Source organism: Microcaecilia unicolor, chromosome 8 (assembly GCF_901765095.1).
Source record: "Microcaecilia unicolor chromosome 8, aMicUni1.1, whole genome shotgun sequence".
NCBI lineage: Eukaryota > Metazoa > Chordata > Amphibia > Gymnophiona > Siphonopidae > Microcaecilia > Microcaecilia unicolor.
This window is the reverse complement of record NC_044038.1, coordinates 119316744-119341231: the sequence shown is the minus strand read 5'-3', so window position 1 is coordinate 119341231 and position 24488 is coordinate 119316744. Positions and strand designations below refer to the sequence as shown.

General features: G+C 51.5%; 1 protein-coding gene across 2 annotated transcripts in view; it reads right to left on the bottom strand.

Moving 5' to 3' along the window:
• Positions 1–3440: 3440 nt before the first annotated feature.
• The window catches only part of MATR3 (matrin 3), a 354187-nt gene continuing 333139 nt past the window's right edge, over positions 3441–24488 (bottom strand). For both annotated transcript variants that reach the window (XM_030210961.1, XM_030210962.1), the window contains one exon: positions 3441–4242. In XM_030210961.1, the coding sequence (XP_030066821.1) occupies positions 4183–4242 (60 nt within the window). In that variant the 3' untranslated portion in view covers positions 3441–4182. The remainder of the gene's footprint in view (positions 4243–24488) is intronic.

Here is a 24488-nt window from a genome sequence, read left to right as displayed (position 1 = left end):
CCCCTCTCTCTCTGAAGCAACACTTCTTTTAAGAATGTTAAGACCAAATTAAAAACCTGGCTTTTCAAACAGGCGTTCGGAGAGTCTATCTGACTGTAAACATCAGCTAAACAACCCTAACCTATCCGACTCTCTTACTTTTGATTAACATACCTCCCCACCCTTACCTCCTTACATGGCTAGGAGGGGTGCAAGGGGTGCAAGGGGAGCAACGGATTTTAAAGAAAATGGCGCCTACACCAATGCCAGCTGTTTTTTTTTTTTTTGTAATTTATGGTATTGATATTCAACCCTCCCCACCGCAGAATCGGCACCCCCCCACCCGAGTAACATAGTAGATGACTGCAGAAAAAGACCTGCACGGTCCATCCAGTCTGCCTAACAAGATAAACTCACATGTGCCATTTTTTGTGTATACCTTACCTTGATTTGTACCTGTCTTTTTCAGGGCACAGACCATATAAGTCTGCCCAGCACTATCCCCGCCCCCCCTCCCCCCAACCACCGACTCTGGCATAGACCGTATAAGTCTGCCCAGCACTATCCCCACCTCTCAACCACCAGCCCTGCCTCCCACCAACGGCTAAGCTTCTGGGGATCCCTTCCTTCTGAGCAGGATTCCTCTCTCTTTTTGTTCTTCCTTCCCCCAGACCATCAAAGCTCCTTTGTTTAGTGGCACCCGGAAGCGTATGTGTTGCCTGTCTGAACCGGCATCGGATCCTTCCCTCTGCGTGTCCTGCCCCTCTGCCACAACTTTCTATTGCCACAAGGGCAGGACACACAGGATCCGACACCAGCTCTGACAGGCAGTGTAGCATGTTATACATTGCAGGGGCCGTTAAACAAAGGAGGTGTGATGATCTGGGGGAGGGAGAACACAGTGGTACTGGACTCGGGGAGGTGGGTGTTTGAAAGGAGGTGGTATTGGATGGGGGAAGGTTGAAAGGAGTTATTTGAAAAGGGGGAGAAAGGGACACTACTGGAAAATGGCGGGGGACATGGGGACATGGTGGGAACACCTAGACACCCACCTGGGACTACCCCGTGGCCACTCAGAGAGTCTATCCCCAGCACAGCTCATGTTCACCTGCATCTGCTGCTTGTGCGCTATATTAGCACCCTCCTCCCACCAGCTGGGTCCCAACCGCCTTTGGGCGAGTCTCCCACTCTCAAGGTGTTCCCCAGTGATTTCTAGGTTACTGGGGAGACACTCCCAGTGGTCCCACATTTCCTAGAAAGCACTCACAGACCCAACACACAAACCACCAGAATTCTTAGTCAGTCCAGAGAAGCAGAGGCAGTAAACAAAATATTTATTGTTATGAAAAGTTAGAACAATGAACAGAACAGGTTCAATCAGCAAACAAATAATCAGGTAACTGAAATAGGAATACTTATAAAATTACCTAAATGTTTACTATCTAAATAGTACCTGGGGAGATCAGGAACATATAGGTGCTCACAGGTCATAAAATATAACTGTTCACAGGGTCTCAGCAAAGAGATCTTTCTCCCTTTTCTCCCTGGCTAAGGCTGGAGAAAAGCCAGTACATCCCAGCTGAATTTTGAGCTCCTGGGCCAATCAGAGCCCAGAACAACAAGTTTTAAAAGTAGCTGGCCACATCACTGCAGGTTACCTCTTAACTAAAGAAGGAACACTGCAGGTTACCTCTTAACTAAAGAAGGAACAGTCATTTCTCTGTAACAATTTTAAACATAAACATGTAGCCAGTGGCATAGCCACAGGTGGGCCTGGCCCACCCACTTAGGGCTCAGGCCCACCCAACAGTAGCACGTTTAGCAGTAGCTGGTAGGGATCCCAAGCTCTGCCAGCTGAAGACTCCCTCCTTATGGTAATGAAAACACTACTCTCCACGAGACTGGCTGTTTTAAGTGGATGTCTGCTGCAGACTACCAAGGTGGAAAAAAGCGTTTTCATGCCAGCTGAGATATTTTTCTGGTCGTACTGTATGTGTGTGTGTGTGTGTGTGGGGGGGGGGGGGGGGGGGGGGGGGGTGAGAAACACTTTGTGCCCACCCACTTCTTGCTTAGGCCTACCCAAATCTGTTGACTGGCTTCGCCCCTGCATGCAGCACCTGCTGGACAAACTAGAGAAATACACTTCAAGAAGTAATAGTTTACAGGCTTAAAACCCACTGTTTTCTGCATACATTATTAATAGCTGCCTGACTCTCACATTTGATTTACAACACCGTACCCACCAGGGGTGCCCCCTCTCTCCTCTCCTTTTTTGTTATCAGTGGAGCTCTTGGTGACCAAACACCCTGAGCTCCAGGGAATTTGGGTACACACTTAACAGTACTGAATCAGCACTTATGCCAACAACATGCTTATAATGCATGTAGACCACAGTGCCAAGAATTATGCAATTGATAGCTTCAGGAGCAATCAAGTCCTGTAAAGCTATGACAGAGGCTCTTCCCTTATATCTGGAGGTGGGGGCCACTTGGCACAACAGCTTAGGGGCAGGACTGGCCAGGGGCTGTCTAAAATATTTGGATATCATCCTTAGCCTAGATGCTCATACCATTTACACTAGGATCATCATAAGTACAAAAGTATTGCCACATTGAGACAGACCAAAGGTCCATCAAGCCCAGCATCCTGTTTCCAACAGTGGCCAATCCAGGTCACAAATAACTGTCCAGATCCCAAAAAAGTTCAATTTTATGCTACTTATCCCAGAAATAAGCAGTGGATTTTCCCCAAGTCATTTTAATAATGGTCTATGGACTTTTCCTTTAGGAAGCCATCCAAACCTTTTTTTAAAACTCTGGTAAGCTAACCACCTTTACCACTCTGGCAACAAATTCCAGAGTTTAATTACACGCTGAGTGAAGAAAAATTGTCTCCGATTCATTTTAAATTTAGCACTTTGTAGCTTCATCACATGCACCCTAGTATTTTTGGAAGGAGTAAAGTGAAATATACATACCTGTAGCAGGTATTCTCCGAGGACAGCAGGCTTCTCACATGTGGGTCCGATCCGAGGGGCTGCCGTGGACGTCACCCACATGTGAGAACAAGGAGCCTGAGTGTCCTCGGAGAAACAAACTATTCACGTCTACCTGTTCCACTCCACTCATTTTATAGACCTCTATCATATCTCCCATCAGCCGTCTCTTCTCCGAGCTGAACAGCACTAGACGCTTCAGCTTTTCCTCATAGGGAAGTTTTCCCATCCCCTTTATCATTTTCGTCGCTCTTCTCTATACACAGTAACAGTAGATGACGGCAGAAAAAGACCTGCACGGTCCATCCAGTCTGCCCAACAAGATAAACTCACATGTGAGAACAGTGCACAAGTTTGTATTTATGTTTACTATGTGTTTTTCCTTCTCTCCTTGTAGATAATTTGTTATAACCATAATAAGCAATTTTGTAATTGAAACTGGTACAAATAAAAAGCTACAAAAAGATATATTTAATCACTTTTATTATGTCACCTTTACATTTACAGGCTTTCAAAAAAAAGAAAAAGCAGGCTTAAGTAGCATCTAAAACACCTGCTAAGATTAAACTGAAGGAATGTGTCACATCAATAATACAATAAGGTATGGGTTGCTTTTTATTGTTAAGAAACGGAACTTTAAAGAATGTTGGAACACTGAGAACACCATGTTTCACTCACACTGAATGTTTATTGAAGTTCATTCACATCTTTGCTGACCACTCGTGCCAGATGCAGTACAGCTCTGAAATATATGTAGCTTGTAATTCTCACTGTACATTGTTAGCCCATGCCTTAGGATAACTTGCAGTAAAGAGAAACACGGAATATTTTAATAGAAAAAAAAGGATAACAGACTCCCCATTAGTTATTACTAGTATTTTCATGCAATCTTCCTCCTGTACAGGGAACTTTATTATAGTGTCATGCTGCAAAGCTAAACAGATTCTACGTGAGGAAAACTGCAAGAAAAATATCTAGTTTTCTATCAGCTGCTAAGTCAGGCTTATTTTTTTTTCTTGCTTTACTGCTAAAATGAACTTTGTGGTGTCCATAAGAATGTTTAGTACAAGAACAAAGTTAAACAAGCACTGTGCATTTCACTAGAACAGAATACAAGGTCTGTCAGCTATCACCTACACAACTATTTAAAAAAAAAAGTTAAAAACACCCCCCTCCCCGAATGTACTCTCTCCTTCGGCTTTGCTGCCTTAAGCTTCTTTAGCTTCTTCTTTTGGCTGCTGCTCTTCTGTCTTTTTATTCAGAACTTTCTGTGAAGACAAAGTAGGAAAGTATTCATCTCAGTCACAAGCAAATCACTGAGGCAATTCTGAATAGCATAATTAGGGATGTGGTTTTATTTTGAAAGCAAAACTATTCAATTGCCCTCTGACACCTCTAGTGCCAACACAGTTTATTATCTGAAACTCTGCCAGCAAGACTCCTCCCACCCCTGACATCTTATATAGTAACATGTTAGATGTCAGCAGATAAAGTGAATGATACATACCTGAAGCAGGTGTTCTCCGAGGACAGCAGGCTGATTGTTCTCACGACTGGGTGACGTCCGCGTCAGCCCCCACCAACCGGAAGAAGCTTCGCGGGCGGTCCGCACGCAGGGCACGCCCACCGCGCATGCGCGGCCGTCTTCCCGCCCGTGCGCGACCGTTCCCGCCAGTTGAATGACAAGCAAAAAGATGAAAACGCAACTCCAAAGGGGAGGAGGGAGGGTAGGTGAGAACAATCAGCCTGCTGTCCTCGGAGAACACCTGCTACTGGTATGTATCATTCACTTTCTCCGAGGACAAGCAGGCTGCTTGTTCTCACGACTGGGGTATCCCTAGCTCTCAGGCTCACTCAAAACAAGAACCCAGGTCAATTGAACCTCGCAACGGCGAGGGCATAACAAAAATTGACCTACGAAGAACAACTAACAGAGTGCAGCCTGACCAGAATAAATTCGGGTCCTGGAGGGTGGAGTTGGATTTACACCCCAAACAGATTTTGCAGCACCGACTGCCCGAACAGACTGTCGCGTCGGGTATCCTGCTGGAGGCAGTAATGTGATGTGAATGTGTGGACAGATGACCACGTCGCAGCCTTGCAAATCTCTTCAATAGTGGCCGACTTCAGGTGGGCCACTGACGCTGCCATGGCTCTAACACTATGAACCGTGACATGACCCTCAAGAGCCAGCCCTGCCTGGGCGTAAGTGAAGGAAATGCAATCTGCTAGCCAATTGGAGATGGTGCGTTTCCCGACAGCGACCCCTAGCCTGTTAGGGTCGAAAGAAACAAACAATTGGGCGGACTGTCTGTGGGGCTGTGTCCGCTCCAAGTAGAAGGCCAATGCTCTCTTGCAGTCCAATGTGTGCAACTGACGTTCAGCAGGGCAGGTATGCGGCCTGGGAAAGAATGTTGGCAAAACAATTGACTGGTTAAGATGGAACTCCGACACCACCTTCGGCAGGAACTTTGGGTGGGTGCGGAGCACTACTCTGTTGTGATGAAATTTGGTATAAGGAGCATGAGCTACCAGGGCTTGAAGCTCACTGACCCTACGAGCTGAGGTAACTGCCACCAAGAAAATGATCTTCCAGGTCAAGTACTTCAGATGGCAGGTATTCAGTGGCTCAAAAGGAGGTTTCATCAGCTGGGTGAGGACGTTGAGATCCCATGACACTGTAGGAGGCTTGATAGGGGGCTTTGACAAAAGCAAGCCTCTCATGAATCGAACGACTAAAGGCTCTCCAGAGATGGCATTACCTTCCACACGATAATGGTAAGCACTAATCGCACTAAGGTGATTCCTTACGGAGTTGGTCTTGAGACCAGACTCTGATAAGTGCAGAAGGTATTCAAGCAGGTTCTGTGCAGGGCAAGAACGAGGTTCTAGGGCCTTGCTCTCACACCAAACGACAAACCTCCTCCACTTGAAAAAGTAACTCCTTTTAGTGGAATCCTTCCTAGAGGCAAGCAAGACACGGGAGACACCCTCAGACAGACCCAACGCAGTGAAGTCTACGCCCTCAACATCCAGGCCGCGAGAGCCAGGGACTGAAGGTTGGGGTGCAGCAACGCTCCGTCGTTCTGCGAGATGAGAGTCGGAAAACACTCCACGGTTCTTCTGAGGACAACTCCAGAAGAAGAGGGAACCAGATCTGACGGGGCCAAAAGGGCGCTATCAGAATCATGGTGCCGTGGTCTTGCTTGAGCTTCAGTAAGGTCTTCCCCACCAAAGGTATGGGAGGATAAGCATACAGGAGGCCGGTCCCCCAATGGAGGAGAAAGGCATCCGACCTTAGCCTGCCGTGTGCCTGTAGTCTGGAACAGAACAGAGGCAGCTTGTGGTTGGTCTGAGAGGGGAAAAGGTCCACCGAGGGGGTGCCCCACTCTCGGAAGATCTTGCGTACCACTCTGGAATGAAGTGACCACTCGTGCGGTTGCATGACTCTCCTCAGTCTGTCGGCCAGACTGTTGTTTACGCCTGCCAGGTATGTGGCTTGGAGAAGCATGCCGAACCGGCGGGCCCAACTCCACATACCGACGGCTTCCTGACACAGGGGGCGAGATCCGGTGCCCCCCTGCTTGTTGGTGTAATACATTGCAACCTGATTGTCTGTCCGAATTTGGATAATTTGGCAGGACAGCCGATCTCTGAAAGCCTTCAGTGCGTTCCAGATCGCTCGGAGCTCCAGGAGGTTGATCTGCAGATCCTTTTCCTGGAGGGACCACAGACCCTGGGTGTGGAGCCCATCGACATGAGCTCCCCACCCCAGGCGAGATGCATCTGTCGTCAACACTTTCGTGGGCTGCGGAATTTGGAATGGACGTCCCAGGGTCAAATTGGTCCGAATGGTCCACCAGAGCAGTGAAGTGCGGCAACTGGTGGAGAGGCGGATGACATCTTCTAGATTCCCGGTGGCTTGGAACCACTGGGAAGCTAGGGTCCATTGAGCAGATCTCATGTGAAGACGAGCCATGGGAGTCACATGAACTGTGGAGGCCATATGACCCAGAAGTCTCAACATCTGCCGAGCTGTGACCTGCTGAGCCGCTCTGGTCCGCGAAGCAAGGGACAGGAGGTTGTTGGCCCTCGCTTCGGGAAGAAAGGCCTGAGCCGTCTGGGTATTCAGCAGAGCTCCTATGAATTCCAGAGACTGGGTTGGCTGGAGATGGGACTTTGGGTAATTTATCACAAACCCCAGCAGCTCCAGGAGTTGAATAGTGCACTGCATGGACCGGAGGGCTCCTGCCTCCGAGGTGTTCTTGACCAGCCAATCGTCGAGATATGGGAACACGTGCACTCCCAGCTTGCGTAGATACGCCACCACCACCACGAGGCACTTTGTAAACACTCGTGGGGCACAGGGCAGCACACAATACTGAAAGTGCCGTGCGCCCAGGCGGAATCTGAGATACTGTCTGTGAGCTGGCAGTATCGGGATGTGAGTGTATGCGTCCTTTAAATCCAGGGAACATAGCCAATCGTTTTTCTGAATCATTGGCAGAAGGGTGCCCAAGGAAAGCATCCTGAACTTTTCTTTGACCAGGAATTTGTTCAGGCCTCTCAGGTCTAGGATGGGACGCATCCCCCGTTTTCTTTTCCACAAGGAAGTACCTGGAATAGAATCCCTGCCCTTCCTGCCCGGGTGGTACGGGCTCGATCGCATTGGCGCTGAGAAGGGCGGAGAGTTCCTCTGCAAGTACCTGCTTGTGATGGGAGCAAAGATTGAGCTCCCGGAGGACAATTTGGTGGCAGGGAGGCCAAATTCAGGGCGTATCCGCACCGCACTATTTGGAGAACCCACTGGTCGGAGGTTATGAGAGGCCACCTTTGGTGAAAAAAATTTTTAACCTCCCCCCGACCGGCAGATCGTCCGGTACGGACACTTTGAGGGCGGCTATGTTCCCGTAGATCCAGTCAAAAGCCCGTCCCCGGCTTTTGCTGTGGAGGCGCAGGGGGCTGCTTAGGCGCACGCTGTTGACGAGAACGAGCGCGCTGGGGCTGTCCCTGTGCCTGACGAGGCCTTCGGGCCGGCTGGGTGTACCTACGCTTTGCAAAAGAATAGGGTGCAGCCTGCCGGGCCCGGGAAAAACGTCCACCTGCTGAGGTAGATGCTGAAGGCGCCCGGTGGGAGAGCTTGTCGAGGGCGGTTTCCCGCTGATGCAGTTGGTCCACCAGCTGCTCGATCTTCTCACCAAAAATATTATCCCCCCAGGAAGGGACGTCGGCCAGTCTCTGCTGGGTGCGGTTGTCCAGGTCAGAGGCACGCAGCCATGAGAGCCTGCGCATCACTATACCTTGGGCCGCAGCACGAGATGCCACGTCACAGGTGTCATAGATACCCCTGGACAGGAACTTTCTGCACGCCTTCAGCTGCCTGACCACCTCCTGATAAGGCCTGGACTGCTCCGGCGGGAGCTTATCGACCAGGTCCGCCAGTTGCTTCACATTGTTCCGCATGTGGATGCTCGTATAGAGCTGGTATGACTGGATGTGGGTCACGAGCATGGAGGATTGGTAGGCCTTCCTCCCAAACGAGTCCAGAGTGCGAGACTCCCGCCCCGGGGGCGCCGAGGCGGTATCCCTCGAACTCCGTGCCCTCTTGAGAGCAGAATCCACGACCGCCGAGTCATGGGGCAATTGGGGCCGCATTAACTCTGGGTCAGAGTGGATTCTGTACTGGGATTCCGCTTTCTTGGGGATGATGGGATTAGATAGCGGTCTCATCCAGTTCCTAAGCAGTGTCTCTTTGAGGACATGGTGCAACGGCACCGTGGAGGACTCTCTAGGTGGTGATGGATAGTCGAGGACCTCGAGCATCTCAGCCCTCGGCTCATCCACAGAGACCACGGGGAAGGGAATGCAGATAGACATATCCCTGACAAAGGAGGCAAAAGAGAGGCTCTCCGGGGGTGAGAGTTTCCTCTCCGGTGAAGGCGTGGGGTCAGAGGGGAGGCCCGCAGACTCCTCTGAGGAGAAATATCTGGGGTCCTCCTCGTCCCCCCACGAGGCCTCTTCCTCGGTATCGGTCATAAGCTCATGTAGCTGAGTCCTTAACCGGGCCCGGCTCGACGTCGAGGCACCGAGGCCTCGGTGTCGTCGAGCGGTGGACTCCCGCGCCAGCGGGGACGAAGCTCCCTCCATCGACGGGGACTCCACCTGCGTGGCGGTCGAGACCAGCGCTGCAAGCGGCGGCGGTGTCGACAGCCTCGGCACCGGGCTAGAGCTCGCCGGCGCCACAGTCAACGGCGCCGAGGGCGCAAGCACCCCTGGCGCCGGCACAGCCTGGCGCATCAGCCCTTCCAGGATCCCCGGAAGGATGGCTCGGAGGCACTCGTCCAGGCCCGCTGCCGGGAAAGACGGTAGGGCCGGTAGAGGTGTCGGTGCCAGAAGCTGCTCGGGTCCAGGAGACGGCACCGAAGTGCTGGGACCCTGACGTGGCGGTACCTCCACAACCGAAGGGGATCTCTCCTCTCGACGAGGACGCTTCGGCGTCGACTCCTTGCCGGCACTGGAACCCTGGTGCATCGAGGGCGACCGATGACGGGCATCGCAAAAAATCAAAAAAGCACCAGGTGGAGCAGAGGAGGAGGAGGTCGATCCCCCTCGGTCACGAGGAACCAGGTCCGACAGGGTTCGGTCCCGAGGGCCATGGGCCGAGGGAGTGACCGGGGCCGATTGCCCACGCGGCCTCTCACCCCTACCTTCACCGGAGGACCGGCGGGCCGACGGGACCTGTGCTCCTGGGGTCGATGCCATCGGTGCCGATTTCTCGGGCATCGATACCGGTACCGAAGAACCGGCCGTCGAGACCGATGCCGTCGAGGTCGACGTCGAGGGGCCGGCGCAAGTTCCAAAAAGACGGTCCCGAAGAACTTGCCTCGCAACCTGAGTCCGTTTCCGGAGACCGAGACACAGGGAACACGACTTGATATTGTGCTCCGGCCAGAGGCACTGGAGGCACCAAGCGTGGGTGTCGGTCTGCGAGATCGGCCGGCCGCACCGACCACACTTTTTAAATCCACTCGGGACCTTCGAGGACATCGACGAAAAAATCGCGTCGGCGAAGTTAAAGTCGTCGATGGTGGCGGTAATCACACCTCGAAAAAAGAAATCGACCGTGCGGCCACTAGGCCGCAACGCGACGCCCCCGCTAGAAACGAGGGAAAAAGGGAGCGCGTGCTCCTTTTTTTTTTTTTTTTTTTAAAGAAAGAAAAGTGGAGCGCGCGGCAACAAAATAAAATAAAAAGGTTCGCGTAAACGCGACGGTTTTTCCGGGGCTGAAAACAGAGAGAGCGGCGAAGGCACGACTCTCTCCAGTCGCGGAAAAAAAGGAACTGGCGGGAACGGCCGCGCACGGGCGGGAAGACGGCCGCGCATGCGCGGTGGGCGTGCCCTGCGTGCGGACCGCCCGCAAAGCTTCTTCCGGTTGGTGGGGGCTGACGCGGACGTCACCCAGTCATGAGAACAAGCAGCCTGCTTGTCCTCGGAGAAAGACTTGTACTGTCCATCCAGTCTGCCCATCAAGATACCATATGTAATGAGTTTATATGGTACTAATATCTATACATATCTATTTATCTAGCTGATCTTGATTTGTCCATGCCATTTTCAGGGCATAGACTGTAGAAGTCTGCCTCGCACCATTTTAAGTTGTTGAAGCTCCTGAAAAGCTCCACTCTGGCCCATCCAAATCTATTAAGCCACAATCAGGGAAGTCTTGCCCAGCTCTGGCTTTGCTTCCCAATTAGCAGGCGTTGCTACCTAGTCTCCACTAAGCTTTTTTGGATCCATTCCTTGCAATCTAGATTCCTTTGTGTTAATCCCACACATTTTTAAATTCCATTACAGTTTTCATATCTCCACCACTTCACTGAGAGGGGTGGTAGGTACCTGGAATGGCCTCCCACGAGAAGAAATACTTCCTGACATAATTCCTGAGTTGGCCCCCTTTCAACCTCAATTTATGTCCTCTAGTTCTACTACACTCCAATCTCTGGAAAATGTGTCTGCGAATTTATAACTTTAAAATATTTGAACATGTATCGTATCATCCCGGCTTCTCCTTTCCTCCAGGGTATACATGCTCAGGTCAACTAGTCTCTCCTCATACATTACTACTACTACTATTTAGCATTTCTATAGCACTACAAGGCATACGCAGCGCTGCACAAACATAGAAGACAGTCAGTCCCTGCTCAAAGAGCTTACAATCTAATAGACAAAAAATAAAGTAAACAAATCAAATCAATTATTGTGTACAGGAAGGAGGAGGTAGGTGGAGGCAGGTGGTTACAAGTCAAAAGCAATGTTAAAGAGGTGGGCTTTCAGTCTAGATTTAAAGGTGGCCAAGGATGGGGCAAGATGTAGGGGCTCAGGAAGTTTATTCCAGGCGTAGGGTGCAGCAAGACAGAAGGCGCGAAGTCTGGAGTTGGCAGTAGTGGAGAAGGGAACAGATAAGAAGGATTTATCCATGGAGCGGAGTGCACGGGAAGGGGTGTAGGGAAGGACGAGTGTGGAGAGATACTGGGGAGCAGCAGAGTGAGTACATTTATAGGTTAGTAGAAGAAGTTTGAACAGGATGCGAAAACGGATAGGGAACCAGTGAAGCGACTTGAGGAGAGGGGTAGTATGAGTAAAGCGACCCTGGCGGAAGATGAGACGGGCAGCAGAGTTTTGAACCGATTGGAGAGGTGACTAAGTGGGAGGCCAACAAGAAGCAGATTGCAGTAGTCTAAACGAGAGGTGACAAGGGTGTGGATGAGGGTTTTGGTAGAGTGCTCGGAAAGAAAGGGGCGGATTTACGGATGTTGTAAAGAAAGAAACGACAGGTCTTGGCGGTCTGCCATCTTGCTATGTAAACCATTTTTTGTCGCTTTTCTCTTAACTGCTTCAAGTCTTTTTACACCCTTAGCAAGATATGGCTTCCCAAACTGGACACAATACTCCAAGTGTCCACTTTTGTAAGCCATATCTTCTAGGTGTCTTGATCTCCCAAATGGAGCAGAACAGCCCTATTTCAAAATGAAGTCAGCACATATTTTCAAACAGGAAACCTGGGGCATGGAGATTTTAGTTCTCATCTATTTTTTCCTTTTAGTCTCAAAGGATCAGTCCAGACTAGTGGGTTATGCCCATCGGTACCAGAAGGTGGAGACAGAACACTCCCTTATAGGCTACTGTGCATTCGCTCTTAACACTGAAAAAAATAATTTCTCCTTCCTTAAAGCGAATGCTACATACCTGTAGAAGGTATTCTCCGAGGACAGCAGGCTGATTGTTCTCACTGATGGGTGACGTCCACGGCAGCCCCTCCAATCGGAAACTTCACTAGCAAAGGCCTTTGCTAGTCCTCGCGCGCTCATGCGCATCGCGCATGCGCGGCCATCTTCCCGCCCGAACCGGCTCGTGTTCGTCAGTCCCATATGTAGCAAAACAAACCAAGGGAAGACACAACTCCAAAGGGGAGGTGGGCGGGTTTGTGAGAACAATCAGCCTGCTGTCCTCGGAGAATACCTTCTACAGGTATGTAGCATTCTCTTTCTCCGAGGACAAGCAGGCTGCTTGTTCTCACTGATGGGGTATCCCTAGCCCCCAGGCTCACTCAAAACAACAACCATGGTCAATTGGGCCTCGCAACGGCGAGGACATAACTGAGATTGACCTAAAAAAATTTACCAACTAACTGAGAGTGCAGCCTGGAACAGAACAAACAGGGCCCTCGGGGGGTGGAGTTGGATCCTAAAGCCCAAACAGGTTCTGAAGAACTGACTGCCCGAACCGACTGTCGCGTCGGGTATCCTGCTGCAGGCAGTAATGAGATGTGAATGTGTGGACAGATGACCACGTCGCAGCTTTGCAAATCTCTTCAATAGTGGCTGACTTCAAGTGGGCTACCGACGCAGCCATGGCTCTAACATTATGAGCCGTGACATGACCCTCAAGAACCAGCCCCGCCTGGGCGTAAGTGAAGGAAATGCAATCTGCTAGCCAATTGGATATGGTGCGTTTCCCCACAGCCACTCCCCTCCTATTGGGATCAAAAGAAACAAACAATTGGGCGGACTGTCTGTTGGGCTGTGTCCGCTCCAGATAGAAGGCCAATGCTCTCTTGCAGTCCAATGTGTGCAGCTGACGTTCAGCAGGGCAGGAATGAGGACGGGGAAAGAATGTTGGCAAGACAACTGACTGGGTCAGATGGAACTCCGACACGACCTTTGGCAAGAACTTAGGGTGAGTTATGATGAAATTTGGTGTAAGGGGCCTGGGCTACCAGGGCCTGAAGCTCACTGACTCTACGAGCTGAAGTAACTGCCACAAAGAAAATGACCTTCCAGGTCAAGTACTTCAGATGGCAGGAATTCAGTGGCTCAAAAGGAGGTTTCATCAGCTGGGTGAGAACGACATTGAGATCCCATGACACTGTAGGAGGCTTGACAGGGGGCTTTGACAAAAGCAAACCTCTCATGAAGCGAACAACTAAAGGCTGTCCTGAGATCGGCTTACCTTCCACACGGTAATGGTATGCACTAATTGCACTAAGGTGAACCCTTACAGAGTTGGTCTTGAGACCAGACTCAGACAAGTGCAGAAGGTATTCAAGCAGGGTCTGTGTAGGACAAGAGCGAGGATCTAGGGCCTTGCTGTAACACCAGACGGCAAACCTCCTCCATAGAAAGAAGTAACTCCTCTTAGTGGAATCTTTCCTGGAAGCAAGCAAGACACGGGAGACGCCCTCTGACAGACCCAAAGAGGCAAAGTCTACGCTCTCAACATCCAGGCCGTGAGAGCCAGGGACCGGAGGATGGGATGCAGAAGCGCCCCTTCGTCCTGTGTGATGAGGGTCGGAAAACACTCCACGGTTCTTCGGAGGACAACTCCAGAAGAAGAGGGAACCAGATCTGACGCGGCCAAAAAGGAGCAATCAGAATCATGGTGCCTCGATCTTGCTTGAGTTTCAACAAAGTCTTCCCCACCAGAGGTATGGGAGGATAAGCATACAGCAGACCCTCCCCCCAGTCCAGGAGGAAGGCATCCGATGCCAATCTGCCGTGGGCCTGAAGCCTGGAACAGAACTGAGGGACTTTGTGGTTGGCTCGAGATGCGAAGAGGTCTACCAAGGGGGTGCCCCACACCTGGAAGATCTGTCGCACTACCCTGGAATTGAGCGACCACTCGTGAGGTTGCATTATCCTGCTCAACCTGTCGGCCAGACTGTTTACGCCTGCCAGATATGTGGCTTGGAGCACCATGCCGTGACGGCGAGCCCAGAGCCACATGCTGACGGCTTCCTGACACAGGGGGCGAGATCCGGTGCCCCCCTGCTTGTTGACGTAGTACATGGCAACCTGGTTGTCTGAATTTGGATAATTTGGTGGGACAGCCGATCTCTGAAAGCCTTCAGAGCGTTCCAGATCACTCGCAACTCCAGAAGATTGATCTGCAGATCGCGTTCCTGGAAGGACCAGCTTCCTTGGGTGTGAAGCCCATCGACATGAGCTCCCCACCCCAGGAGAGACGCATCCGTGGTCAGCACTTTTTAAGGCTGAGGAATTTGGAAGGGACGTCCCAGAGTCAGATTGGACCAAATCGTCCACCAATACAGGGATTCGAGAAAACTCGTGGACAGGTGGATTACGTCTTCTAGATCCCCAGCAGCCTGGAACCACTGGGAAGCTAGGGTCCATTGAGCAGATCTCATGTGAAGGCGGGCCATGGGAGTCACATGGACTGTGGAGGCCATGTGGCCTAGCAATCTCAACATCTGCCGAGCTGTGATCTGCTGGGACGCTCGCACCCGCGAGACGAGGGACAACAAGTTGTTGGCTCTCGTCTCTGGGAGATAGGCGTGAGCCGTCCGAGAATCCAGCAGAGCTCCTATGAATTCGAGTCTCTGCACTGGGAGAAGATGGGACCTTGGATAATTTATCACAAACCCCAGTAGCTCCAGGAGGCGAATAGTCATCTGCATGGACTGCAGGGCTCCTGCCTCGGATGTGTTCTTCACCAGCCAATCGTCGAGATATGGGAACACGTGCACCCCCAGCCTGCGAAGTGCTGCTGCTACTACAGCCAAGCACTTTGTGAACACCCTGGGCGCAGAGGCTAGCCCAAAGGGTAGCACACAGTACTGGAAGTGACGTGTGCCCAGCTGAAATCGTAGATACTGTCTGTGAGCTGGCAGTATCGGGATGTGTGTGTAGGCATCCTTCAAGTCCAGAGAGCATAGCCAATCGTTTTCCTGAATCATGGGAAGGAGGGTGCCCAGGGAAAGCATCCTGAACTTTTCTTTGACCAGGTATTTGTTCAGGGCCCTTAGGTCTAGGATGGGACGCATCCCCCCTGTTTTCTTTTCCACAAGGAAGTACCTGGAATAGAATCCCAGCCCTTCTTGCCCGGATGGCACGGGCTCGACCGCATTGGCGCTGAGAAGGGCGGAGAGTTCCTCTGCAAGTACCTGCTTGTGCTGGAAGCTGTAAGACTGAGCTCCCGGTGGACAATTTGGAGGTTTTGAGGCCAAATTGAGGGTGTATCCTTGCCGGACTATTTGGAGAACCCACTGATCGGAGGTTATGAGAGGCCACCTTTGGTGAAAAGCTTTCAACCTCCCTCCGACTGGCAGGTCACCCGGCACTGACACTTGGATTTCGGCTATGCTCTGCTGGAGCCAGTCAAAAGCTCGTCCCTTGCTTTTGCTGGGGAGCCGAGGGGCCTTGCTGAGGCGCATGCTGCTGACGAGAGCGAGCTGGGGCTTAGCCTGGGCCGCAGGCTGTCGAGAAGGAGGATTGTACCTACGCTTGCCAGAAGAGTAGGGAACAGTCTTCCTTCCCCCGAAAAATCTTCTACCTGTAGAGGTAGAGGCTGAAGGCTGCCGGCGGGAGAACTTGTCGAATGCGGTGTCCCGCTGGTGGAGCTGCTCTACCACCTGTTCGACTTTCTCTCCAAAAATGTTATCCGCACGGCAAGGCGAGTCCGCAATCCGCTGCTGGATTCTATTCTCCAGGTCGGAGGCACGCAGCCATGAGAGCCTGCGCATCACCACACCTTGAGCAGCGGCCCTGGACGCAACTTCAAAGGTGTCATACACCCCTCTGGCCAGGAATTTTCTGCACGCCTTCAGCTGCCTGACCACCTCCTGAAAAGGCTTGGCTTGCTCAGGGGGGAGCGCATCAACCAAGCCCGCCAACTGCCGCACATTGTTCCGCATGTGTATGCTCGTGTAGAGCTGGTAGGACTGAATTTTGGCCACGAGCATAGAGGAATGGTAGGCCTTCCTCCCAAAGGAGTCTAAGGTTCTAGAGTCCTTGCCCGGGGGCGCCGAAGCATGCTCCCTAGAACTCTTAGCCTTCTTTAGGGCCAGATCCACAACTCCAGAATCATGAGGCAACTGAGTGCGCATCAGATCTGGGTCCCCATGGATCCGGTACTGGGACTCGATCTTCTTGGGGATGTGGGGATTAAAGGCTTGGTCCAGTTCGCCAGCAATGTCTTTTTTAGGACATGGTGCATGGGTACAGTGGACGCTTCCTTAGGTGGAGAAGGATAGTCCAGGAGCTCAAACATTTCAGCCCTGGGCTCGTCCTCCACAACCACCGGGAAGGGGATGGCCGTAGACATCTCCCGGACAAAGGAAGCAAAAGACAGACTCTCGGGAGGAGAAAGCTGTCTCTCAGGAGAGGGAGTGGGATCGGAAGGAAGACCCTCAGACTCCTCGTCAGAGAAATATCTGGGGTCTTCTTCCTCTTCCCACGAGGCCTCACCCTCGGTGTCAGACACAAGTTCACGGACCTGTGTCTGCAACCGTGCCCGACTCGACTCTGTGGAGCCACGTCCACGGTGGGGGCGTCGAGAGGTAGACTCCCTCGCCCGCATCGGCGAAGCTCCCTCCGCCGACGTAGTCGGGGAGCCTTCCTGGGAGGCTACGGCAGCCGGTACCGCACGCGGCACCGACACCAGAGACCTCACCTCGGGCGATGGGCCAGCCGGCGCCACGCTCGACGGTACCGGTGGCGCAAGCACCGCCGGTACTGGAGGGGTAGGGCGCAACAGCTCTCCCAGAATCTCTGGGAGAACGGCCCGGAGGCTCTCGTTCAGAGCGGCTGCAGAGAAAGGCATGGAGGTCGATGCAGGCGTCGACGTCAGAACCTGTTCCGGGCGTGGAGGCTGTTCCGGGCTGTCCAGAGTGGAGCGTATCGACACCTCCTGAACAGAGGGTGAGCGGTCCTCTCGGTGCCGATGCCTGGTGGGTGCCGACTCCCTCGGCGACCCAGAGCTCTCGGTGCCGACCCGGGAAGGAGACCGATGACGATGCTTCTTCGATTTCTTGGAACGAAGCATGTCACCGGAGCTTCCCGGCACCGACGAGGAGGACGTAGAATCCAGTCGTCGCTTCCTCGGGGCCGAGGCCGAAGGAGGTCGGTCTCGGGGGGGGGGGGGGGCTGTACCGCAGGAGCCCTCAGGGTAGGGGGAGACCCACCCGAAGGCTCACCGCCACCAGCAGGGGAATGGACAGCCCTCACCTGCACTCCAGACGAAGCACCACCGTCCGACGACATCAGCAGACGAGGTCCCGGTACCACCAACGTAGATGCAGCTATCCGATGTCTCGGCGCCGATGCAGAGGGCCAATGCCTCGATGCACTGGCGGCCGAGGATGAAGCTCTGGACGCTGAAGACGTCGATGCACTCGATACCCCCGGTGCCGATGCCGACGAAGAGCCCGAGAACAAAACGTTCCACTGGGCCGATCTCGCTACCTGAGTCCGCTTTTGCAAAAGGGAACACAGACTACAGGCCTGCGGGCGGTGCCCAGCCCCCAAGCACTGAAGACACGACGCGTGCCTGTCAGTGAGCGAGATGACCCGGGCGCACTGGGTGCACTTCTTGAAGCCGCTGGTAGACTTCGATGTCATGGGCGGAAAAATCACGCCGGCGAGATCAAAAGTCAAAATGGCGGAAAAGGCACCGAAAAAACAAGGGGAAGAAAACTTCGACCCGAGGCCTAAAAGCGGCCTACCCCGACGACGAAAGAAAACTTACCGGGGCGAAAGCTGAAAATAGCGGGGGAAGAAAAGACCAAGAGTCTTTTCCCACACAGAATGGATTATAATTTTTCTCTTTCGAAAACACACGACGAACGCGCGAGGTCGACTTTGCGGGGCCCGACACGGCGAAAACACGACCATACTGAGCGCGGACAAAAGAAGACTGACGAACACGAGCTGGTTCGGGCGGGAAGACGGCCGCGCATGCGCGGTGCGCATGAGCGCGCGAGGACTAGCAAAGGCCTTTGCTAGTGAAGTTTCCGATTGGAGGGGCTGCCGTGGACGTCACCCATCAGTGAGAACAAGCAGCCTGCTTGTCCTCGGAGAATATTGTTTAAACAAATCACAAATCTAAACAGAGAAACTGTGTCAATGCTTGAACTATTCCATATAAAAATTAGTCTGAAACTGAATAAGACTGAGCAATACACAACAGTGGTCCTGGATTGATCCTATGAGACTAAAGGAAAGAAAATTAGCAGCTAAAGAACTAATTTCTCCTTCCTTCTCCAAAGGATCAGTCCAGATTTGTGGGATACAGAAAAGCAGTCTAGAAGTCGGGAAGGGCTACAAAGGTTCTTGAGAAAGCAAAAAAGGGCTTCTTGCATCCTCAAAAGGAAGGATGAGGGAAGCAAGGTTTTTGAGCAAAAGCACTAGCCTTCCCTGTTTATACCGCCAAGCTTCTCATTTGTCCATTTCAGGGGTAATTTTATTTTTTTTCCCCATTTATATTTATTGAGTATAAACATAGCATACAAAAATGAGTGCAAACACACAGTATAAATACTTCCAACTTCAAATATCAAAACTTTTTGTTTTTTGCTACTCTTTAACCCCCCCCTTCCCCTCCCCCCTAGACAATTGGCAAGGTAGGGTCGGGCTGCGCCGACCACTCAGTATATGGATCCCAAACATGATGATACACTATCAGGCGACCTTGTCGCATTGCTGTTAGCTTGGACATCAGCTGGATATAGTCCAGTTTCCGTAGGATCACCCGTAGTCCTGGCAAAGTTTGTTGCTTCCAAGCCGCTGCCAGCACCAATTTGCTGGCCACCAATATCTGTGTGGCCAGTTGAAATGCATATTTTTTAGTACCCTGGGGCCGCACATGTAGGAGGCAATGTTCCATTTTCACGGGAAGATCTATTTTCGTTATGCTAGCAATCAATTTCACAACCCTCGCCCAATACTGTTGAGCATGGGGGCAGGCCCACCAAATATGAACCATATCTCCTATCATTTCACATTGACGCCAACAGAGAGCCGATACCCCTTTAAACATTTTAGCTAGTCTCTGTGGTGTGTAATACCAACAATATAATATTTTATAGCCATTTTCTACAAGAGCATTAGAAATTGACACTTTAAGCAGAGATACAAACACTCGTTCCCACGATGAATATTCATAAGAAGCTCCCAGTATTTTTTCCCATCTGAGTGTGTAATATAGAATGGGTTGTGATTGTAACAAGAGTGCTTTATACAGCCTAGAGATCCCCCCTCTTCCACCACCCCCAGCCATTGCCCTCTCCAACTGTGTTTCTTCCAAGCTCAATTCTTCCTTTGCCCGCCTCAAGATAAAATCCCTGAGTTGGCGATATTGGAATACATTGGAGACAGGAATCCCATATTCCTCTTGCAGTGTCTCAAAAGTTAGAAGTTCCCCATCCTCCCACACCTGTCCCAGCTCCCATAGACCCCCTCTCCCAGTTCCTAAAACAGGGATCCGAGGATCCTGGGATGAATCCTGGTGCAAAGCGAATTGTCATGTGTAAAAAGTGCGTGCATCCTCGGAAGAAGTTACTACGAATGTTACTCCAAGTCATAAGTGGCCACTTAACAATTGGTGGCATTTCCTTTATCTCTTAACTCTCGATCAGATAGCCAGGGGATAACTCTTAATGGGTGTGAACAGCACAATGTCTGCTCCATGGCCCTCCAGGCCTTCGCACCACCATGCATCCACTCCGCTAATATGCGAAGGTGCGCCGCATGGTGGTAGAGCCAAAAAGACAGTACTCCCATGCCCCCTTGTGCTCTCGGCTGATGCATTACCGACCGGCGCACCCGTGGTGGCTTCCGTTTCCGTATAAAGGAAAAGACCCTGCGCTGTAGGCCTTTAAAGAACTTATCAGGTATAGAGATAGGAAGCGCCATAAACAGGTATAGCAGTTTCGGCAGTAGAATCATTTTGACCGCACTTATCCTCCCCATCCATGATATTGTTAGGCCCTCCCATCTATCCATTTCCATGAAAAGCTCCCGGACTTTTGCTGGGAAGTTGGCCATATACAAATCCTCCAACCGTTTTGTAAGATTTACCCCTAGGTATCTAATGCTTCTGGGAACCCACCGGAAGGGGAAGGTAGCTTGCAATCTTGCTACTTGATCCTCTGGGATAGAGATATTCAACGCCTCTGATTTGTCCATGTTAATCTTAAATCCTGCCACCCAGCCATAGTCTCGCAAGGCCGCCCCTATGATTGGGAGTGATGTACTAGGATTTGCTAAAGTGAGAAGGATATCGTCCGCAAACAGTAGGATCCGAGACTCAGTCGCTCCCATCTGCAACCCCTCTATATCAGGGTGTGATCTAATATAAGCTGCCAACGGTTCTACAGCCAGGGCGAAGAGGAGAGGCGACAAGGCACAGCCCTGCCTCGTCCCCCGCTGCAGTACAAACGTTGGGGACTGGCTCCCATTGACCCTCACCGAGGCCACTCTATATAATAAAGAGATCCAATGCATAAAACCTTCTGGGACCCCCACCCTCCCCAAGGTCGCGAACAGGAACGGCCAGTGCAGCCTATCAAACGCCTTCTCTGCGTCCAGGGAGATTATACATAACGGAAGCTTTCTCATATGGGCAGCTTGAATGAGGTGCAGTGTCCTGCAAATGTTATTGAACGTTTGGCGCTCTCGCATGAACCCCGCTCGATCCTCATGAACTAATTGCGGGAGGTACTGCTGTAGACGACACGCCAATACTGCGGTGAATATTTTATAATCCACCCCTAAGAGGGAGATTGGCCTGTACGAGCTACACAACTGTGGGTCCTTGCCCGGGTTGGGTATAACTATGATATTCGCCTGATGCCAGGTCTCCGGGAGAGACCTCTGTTTTTCCAGATCATTAAATACCCTCTGCAGCAGAGGAGCTACCAGGGGCCCAAAAGTCTTATAAAATTTGTTTGTGAAGCCATCGGGCCCTGGGGCTTTACTTGGTGCCAGTTCCTTTATTGCCTGTAAGACCTCCTCTAACTCAATTTGTCTGGAAAGTCTATGTTGAGCGCTCTCTGTGAGTGTAGGCAGTATGACTCTGTCTAAGAAGGCCTGTATCTCAACCTCCTCCAGATTGATGTCCGGGGTATATAGTTTTTCATAAAAACTCCTGAAAGCTGCTTGCATAGCCACCGGATCCGTTATGCGATTCCCTCTATCATCTCTCAACTGAGTAACATGCGCTTTTTTTGCCTGCTGCTTTAGTTTGTGTGCCAAAAGCTTGCTAGCCTTGTTATCGAACTCAAAATGTGTCTGGCGCGCCCTCTGCAACTGCTCGGAAATGTCCGCCAGTTGGAGCTCCCAGATCTCTTGTCTAAGTTTGTGTGCTTGATCTAGCAAAGCTTGGGCTGAGCCCCCATTGCCCCATCTGCTTATCAACCTCTCCAGCTGTGCTAGTCTCCTACGCCCTGACTCCTCCGCCTGAGTTCTTTCCTTTTGCACGTGAGCTTTCAGGGCGATGAAATGACCCCTCATCACCGCCTTAAATCCCTCCCACAGCACCCCTGGGAAAACCTCTCCATTGTCGTTAAATTGGATATATTCTTTAATTATCCTCTCAAATTGAAGCACGAGTCACCTCAGTCAGCAATGCATCATCCAGGCGCCACTGTGGGGTATCCCCTCGCCCCTCCCGAGGCCGCAGAACTAGAAGAACCAGGCTATGATCCGACCACGTTCGCGGCTCTATTTGGTGGTCTCTAACACAACCCATCACTGCCGTGTCCCCCAGCCAAAAATCAATACGAGAGAGTTATGAACCTGGGAAAAGTAAGTATAATCCCTTTGTGTTGGGTTGGCCTGCCTCCATAGATCGCTCAAATGCCACCTGGCTAAAAAGGCATGGAGTGATTCCCGCCCTTGTCTGGCATAGTGTGCTGAGGAGGAGGAATTATCCAGTTGCGGGTTAGGGGTAATATTAAAGTCTCCTCCCACTAGTATAGATCCCTTCCCATGTGTCAATAATATTTGATCGAGTTGATGAAAAAATTCCCGATGGTCTGCATTAGGCCCATATACGTTAACTATAGTGTACTTTTGTGTTCCCAATTGGATAACCAACAAAATATATCGACCCCCCTTGTCTCTGATAACTTTTTGAATCTGCCATGAACGGGAGTCATTAAGCGCTATCACCCCTCTGCTCTTAGAGCCTGAGTTGTTCGATGCAAAGAAAATATGCGGATATTGGTGATGCCTACACAGCCTCTCATATTGCTTTTTTAATGAGTCTCCTGAATCAGGGCTATATCGACTTTTAAGCGAGTCAGCTCCCTAAACAGAAGCTGGCGCTTCATTGGTACATTTAAGCCTCTGACATTCAGGAGTGCTAATGTTACATCTTGCATCTCTTTACCCCCCTTAAGCTCTCTCGGCCTACCCCAGTGGACACCCACTCCCACTCGTCCACATACTCCTTGCCTCTCATTAGTCCCTTCTCTTCGCCCCTCCCTCACGTCCACCCGCCTCCCCCCATGTTCATACAGATCCTCCCTCATATTGAAGAAGTATCCAATAGAGGAAGCAACTCACCCCTCCACTCACCCTCATATTACAACTATACAACTTATTAACCGGTCTCCCTTGATCTATAAACCGTTTCAAACTTAAATTGAATAGCGCTATTAAACTTGTAATTCTTGGCTCATGCCGGGCCCAAGCCTAGCTCATGTTAACACAGTATTTGGTCCTCTTACCCACAGTCATGTGAGCTGGCCAGCCGACTGCTGGCGTTGTAGCCTCTTATGTCCTTTGCCCACTCGTTGCCATTTCGAGTGGGATATCGGAGCTCTGTCTCTGCTGGGTTTCCCCGGAGTCACTGGGGGAGCTTCCTGCTGTATCTCTGGCAAAACTGCTCTAGCTACAGCTAGTGTTCTTGCTTGGTGCATATGGCCCCTCCTTGTAGAATACCAGAGCAAAAGGATGCTTCCAGCGGTACCGGATGCCGAGCTCCTGCAGCCATCTGGTTATCGGTTTCAGCTCCGCGCGCCGCTTTAAAGTGGCAGACGCTAGGTCTTGGTATATCTCCACTCGGTAGGTATCCCACTCGAAGCTTTGCAGACGTCTAGCCGCTTGGAACAACCTTTCCTTTAGTTTGTAGTCTTGGAAGCAGGCTATGATGTCTTTAGGCAAGTTGTTCTGCGCTAGGCCCAGCAATCTGTGGGAGCACTCCAGCACAACTATAGTGGCCTCCAGCAGGGTACCCGCTTCTTTCAAGATAGCGCTCACCACTTGCTGCACCACTGCTTCACAATCAGCATATTCTGGTGTTTCAGGTATGCCTCTAAAGCGCAGATTGTGCTGTCGGCTCCTGTTCTCTAGATCCTCCATCTTGTCTACCAATTGCTGTTGCCCCAAGCGGACATCTGCGACCACCCGATCCAGCGATCCGAGCTCCTCTGTGTGGTCCTCAACTCGGGCCTCCATCTCTTCCATCCGGCTTCCCAGTTCTCTGATTTCTCCACGAAGATCTGAGCCCAGCGTCTCCAGTTTCGCCCGGACCGCCTTTACATCCGCCCGGATCTCCTGCAGCCACTCTTAACTCAGCTAGCGGATCCGCGGTTGTGTGATCTTGATCCTCCCCAAAGAGGCACGGGCTTTGCTGGGACTCACCGTCCGTCCGTCAGCTTGCGGGAACGCTCGGACGGATTTTCCGGGCCCGCCATGTGGTTTGCCGCCAAATTGGCTGAGTTCCACTTGCGTGCTCATCACCGCTCGGATCGCCACCACTTATTCTAGTGCTGAGTTCCCAGTCGAAATCGGAGGTACTTCCTGTGATTTGGGAGCACCGAGATGTGAGTGTAGGCGTCCTTTAAGTCCAGAGAGCATAGTCAGTCATTTTTCTGAATCATGGGGTGCCCAGGGAAAGCATCCTGAACTTTTCTCTGACTAGGAATTTGTTCAGGGCCATTAGGTCTAGGATGGGACGCATCCCCCATTTTCTTTTGCACAAGGAAGCACCTGGAATAGAATCCTAGCCCTTCTTCCCCTGGTGGAACAGGTTCGACCACATTGGCCTTTAGAAGGGTGGAGAATTCCTCTGCAAGTACCTGCTTGTGCTGGGAAATGAAGGATTGAGCTCCCGGTGGGCAATTTGGAGGTTTTGATTCCAGACTGAGAGCGTACCCGGACCGGACTATTTGAACAACCCACCTGTCGGAGGTTATAAGAGGCCTCCTTTGGTG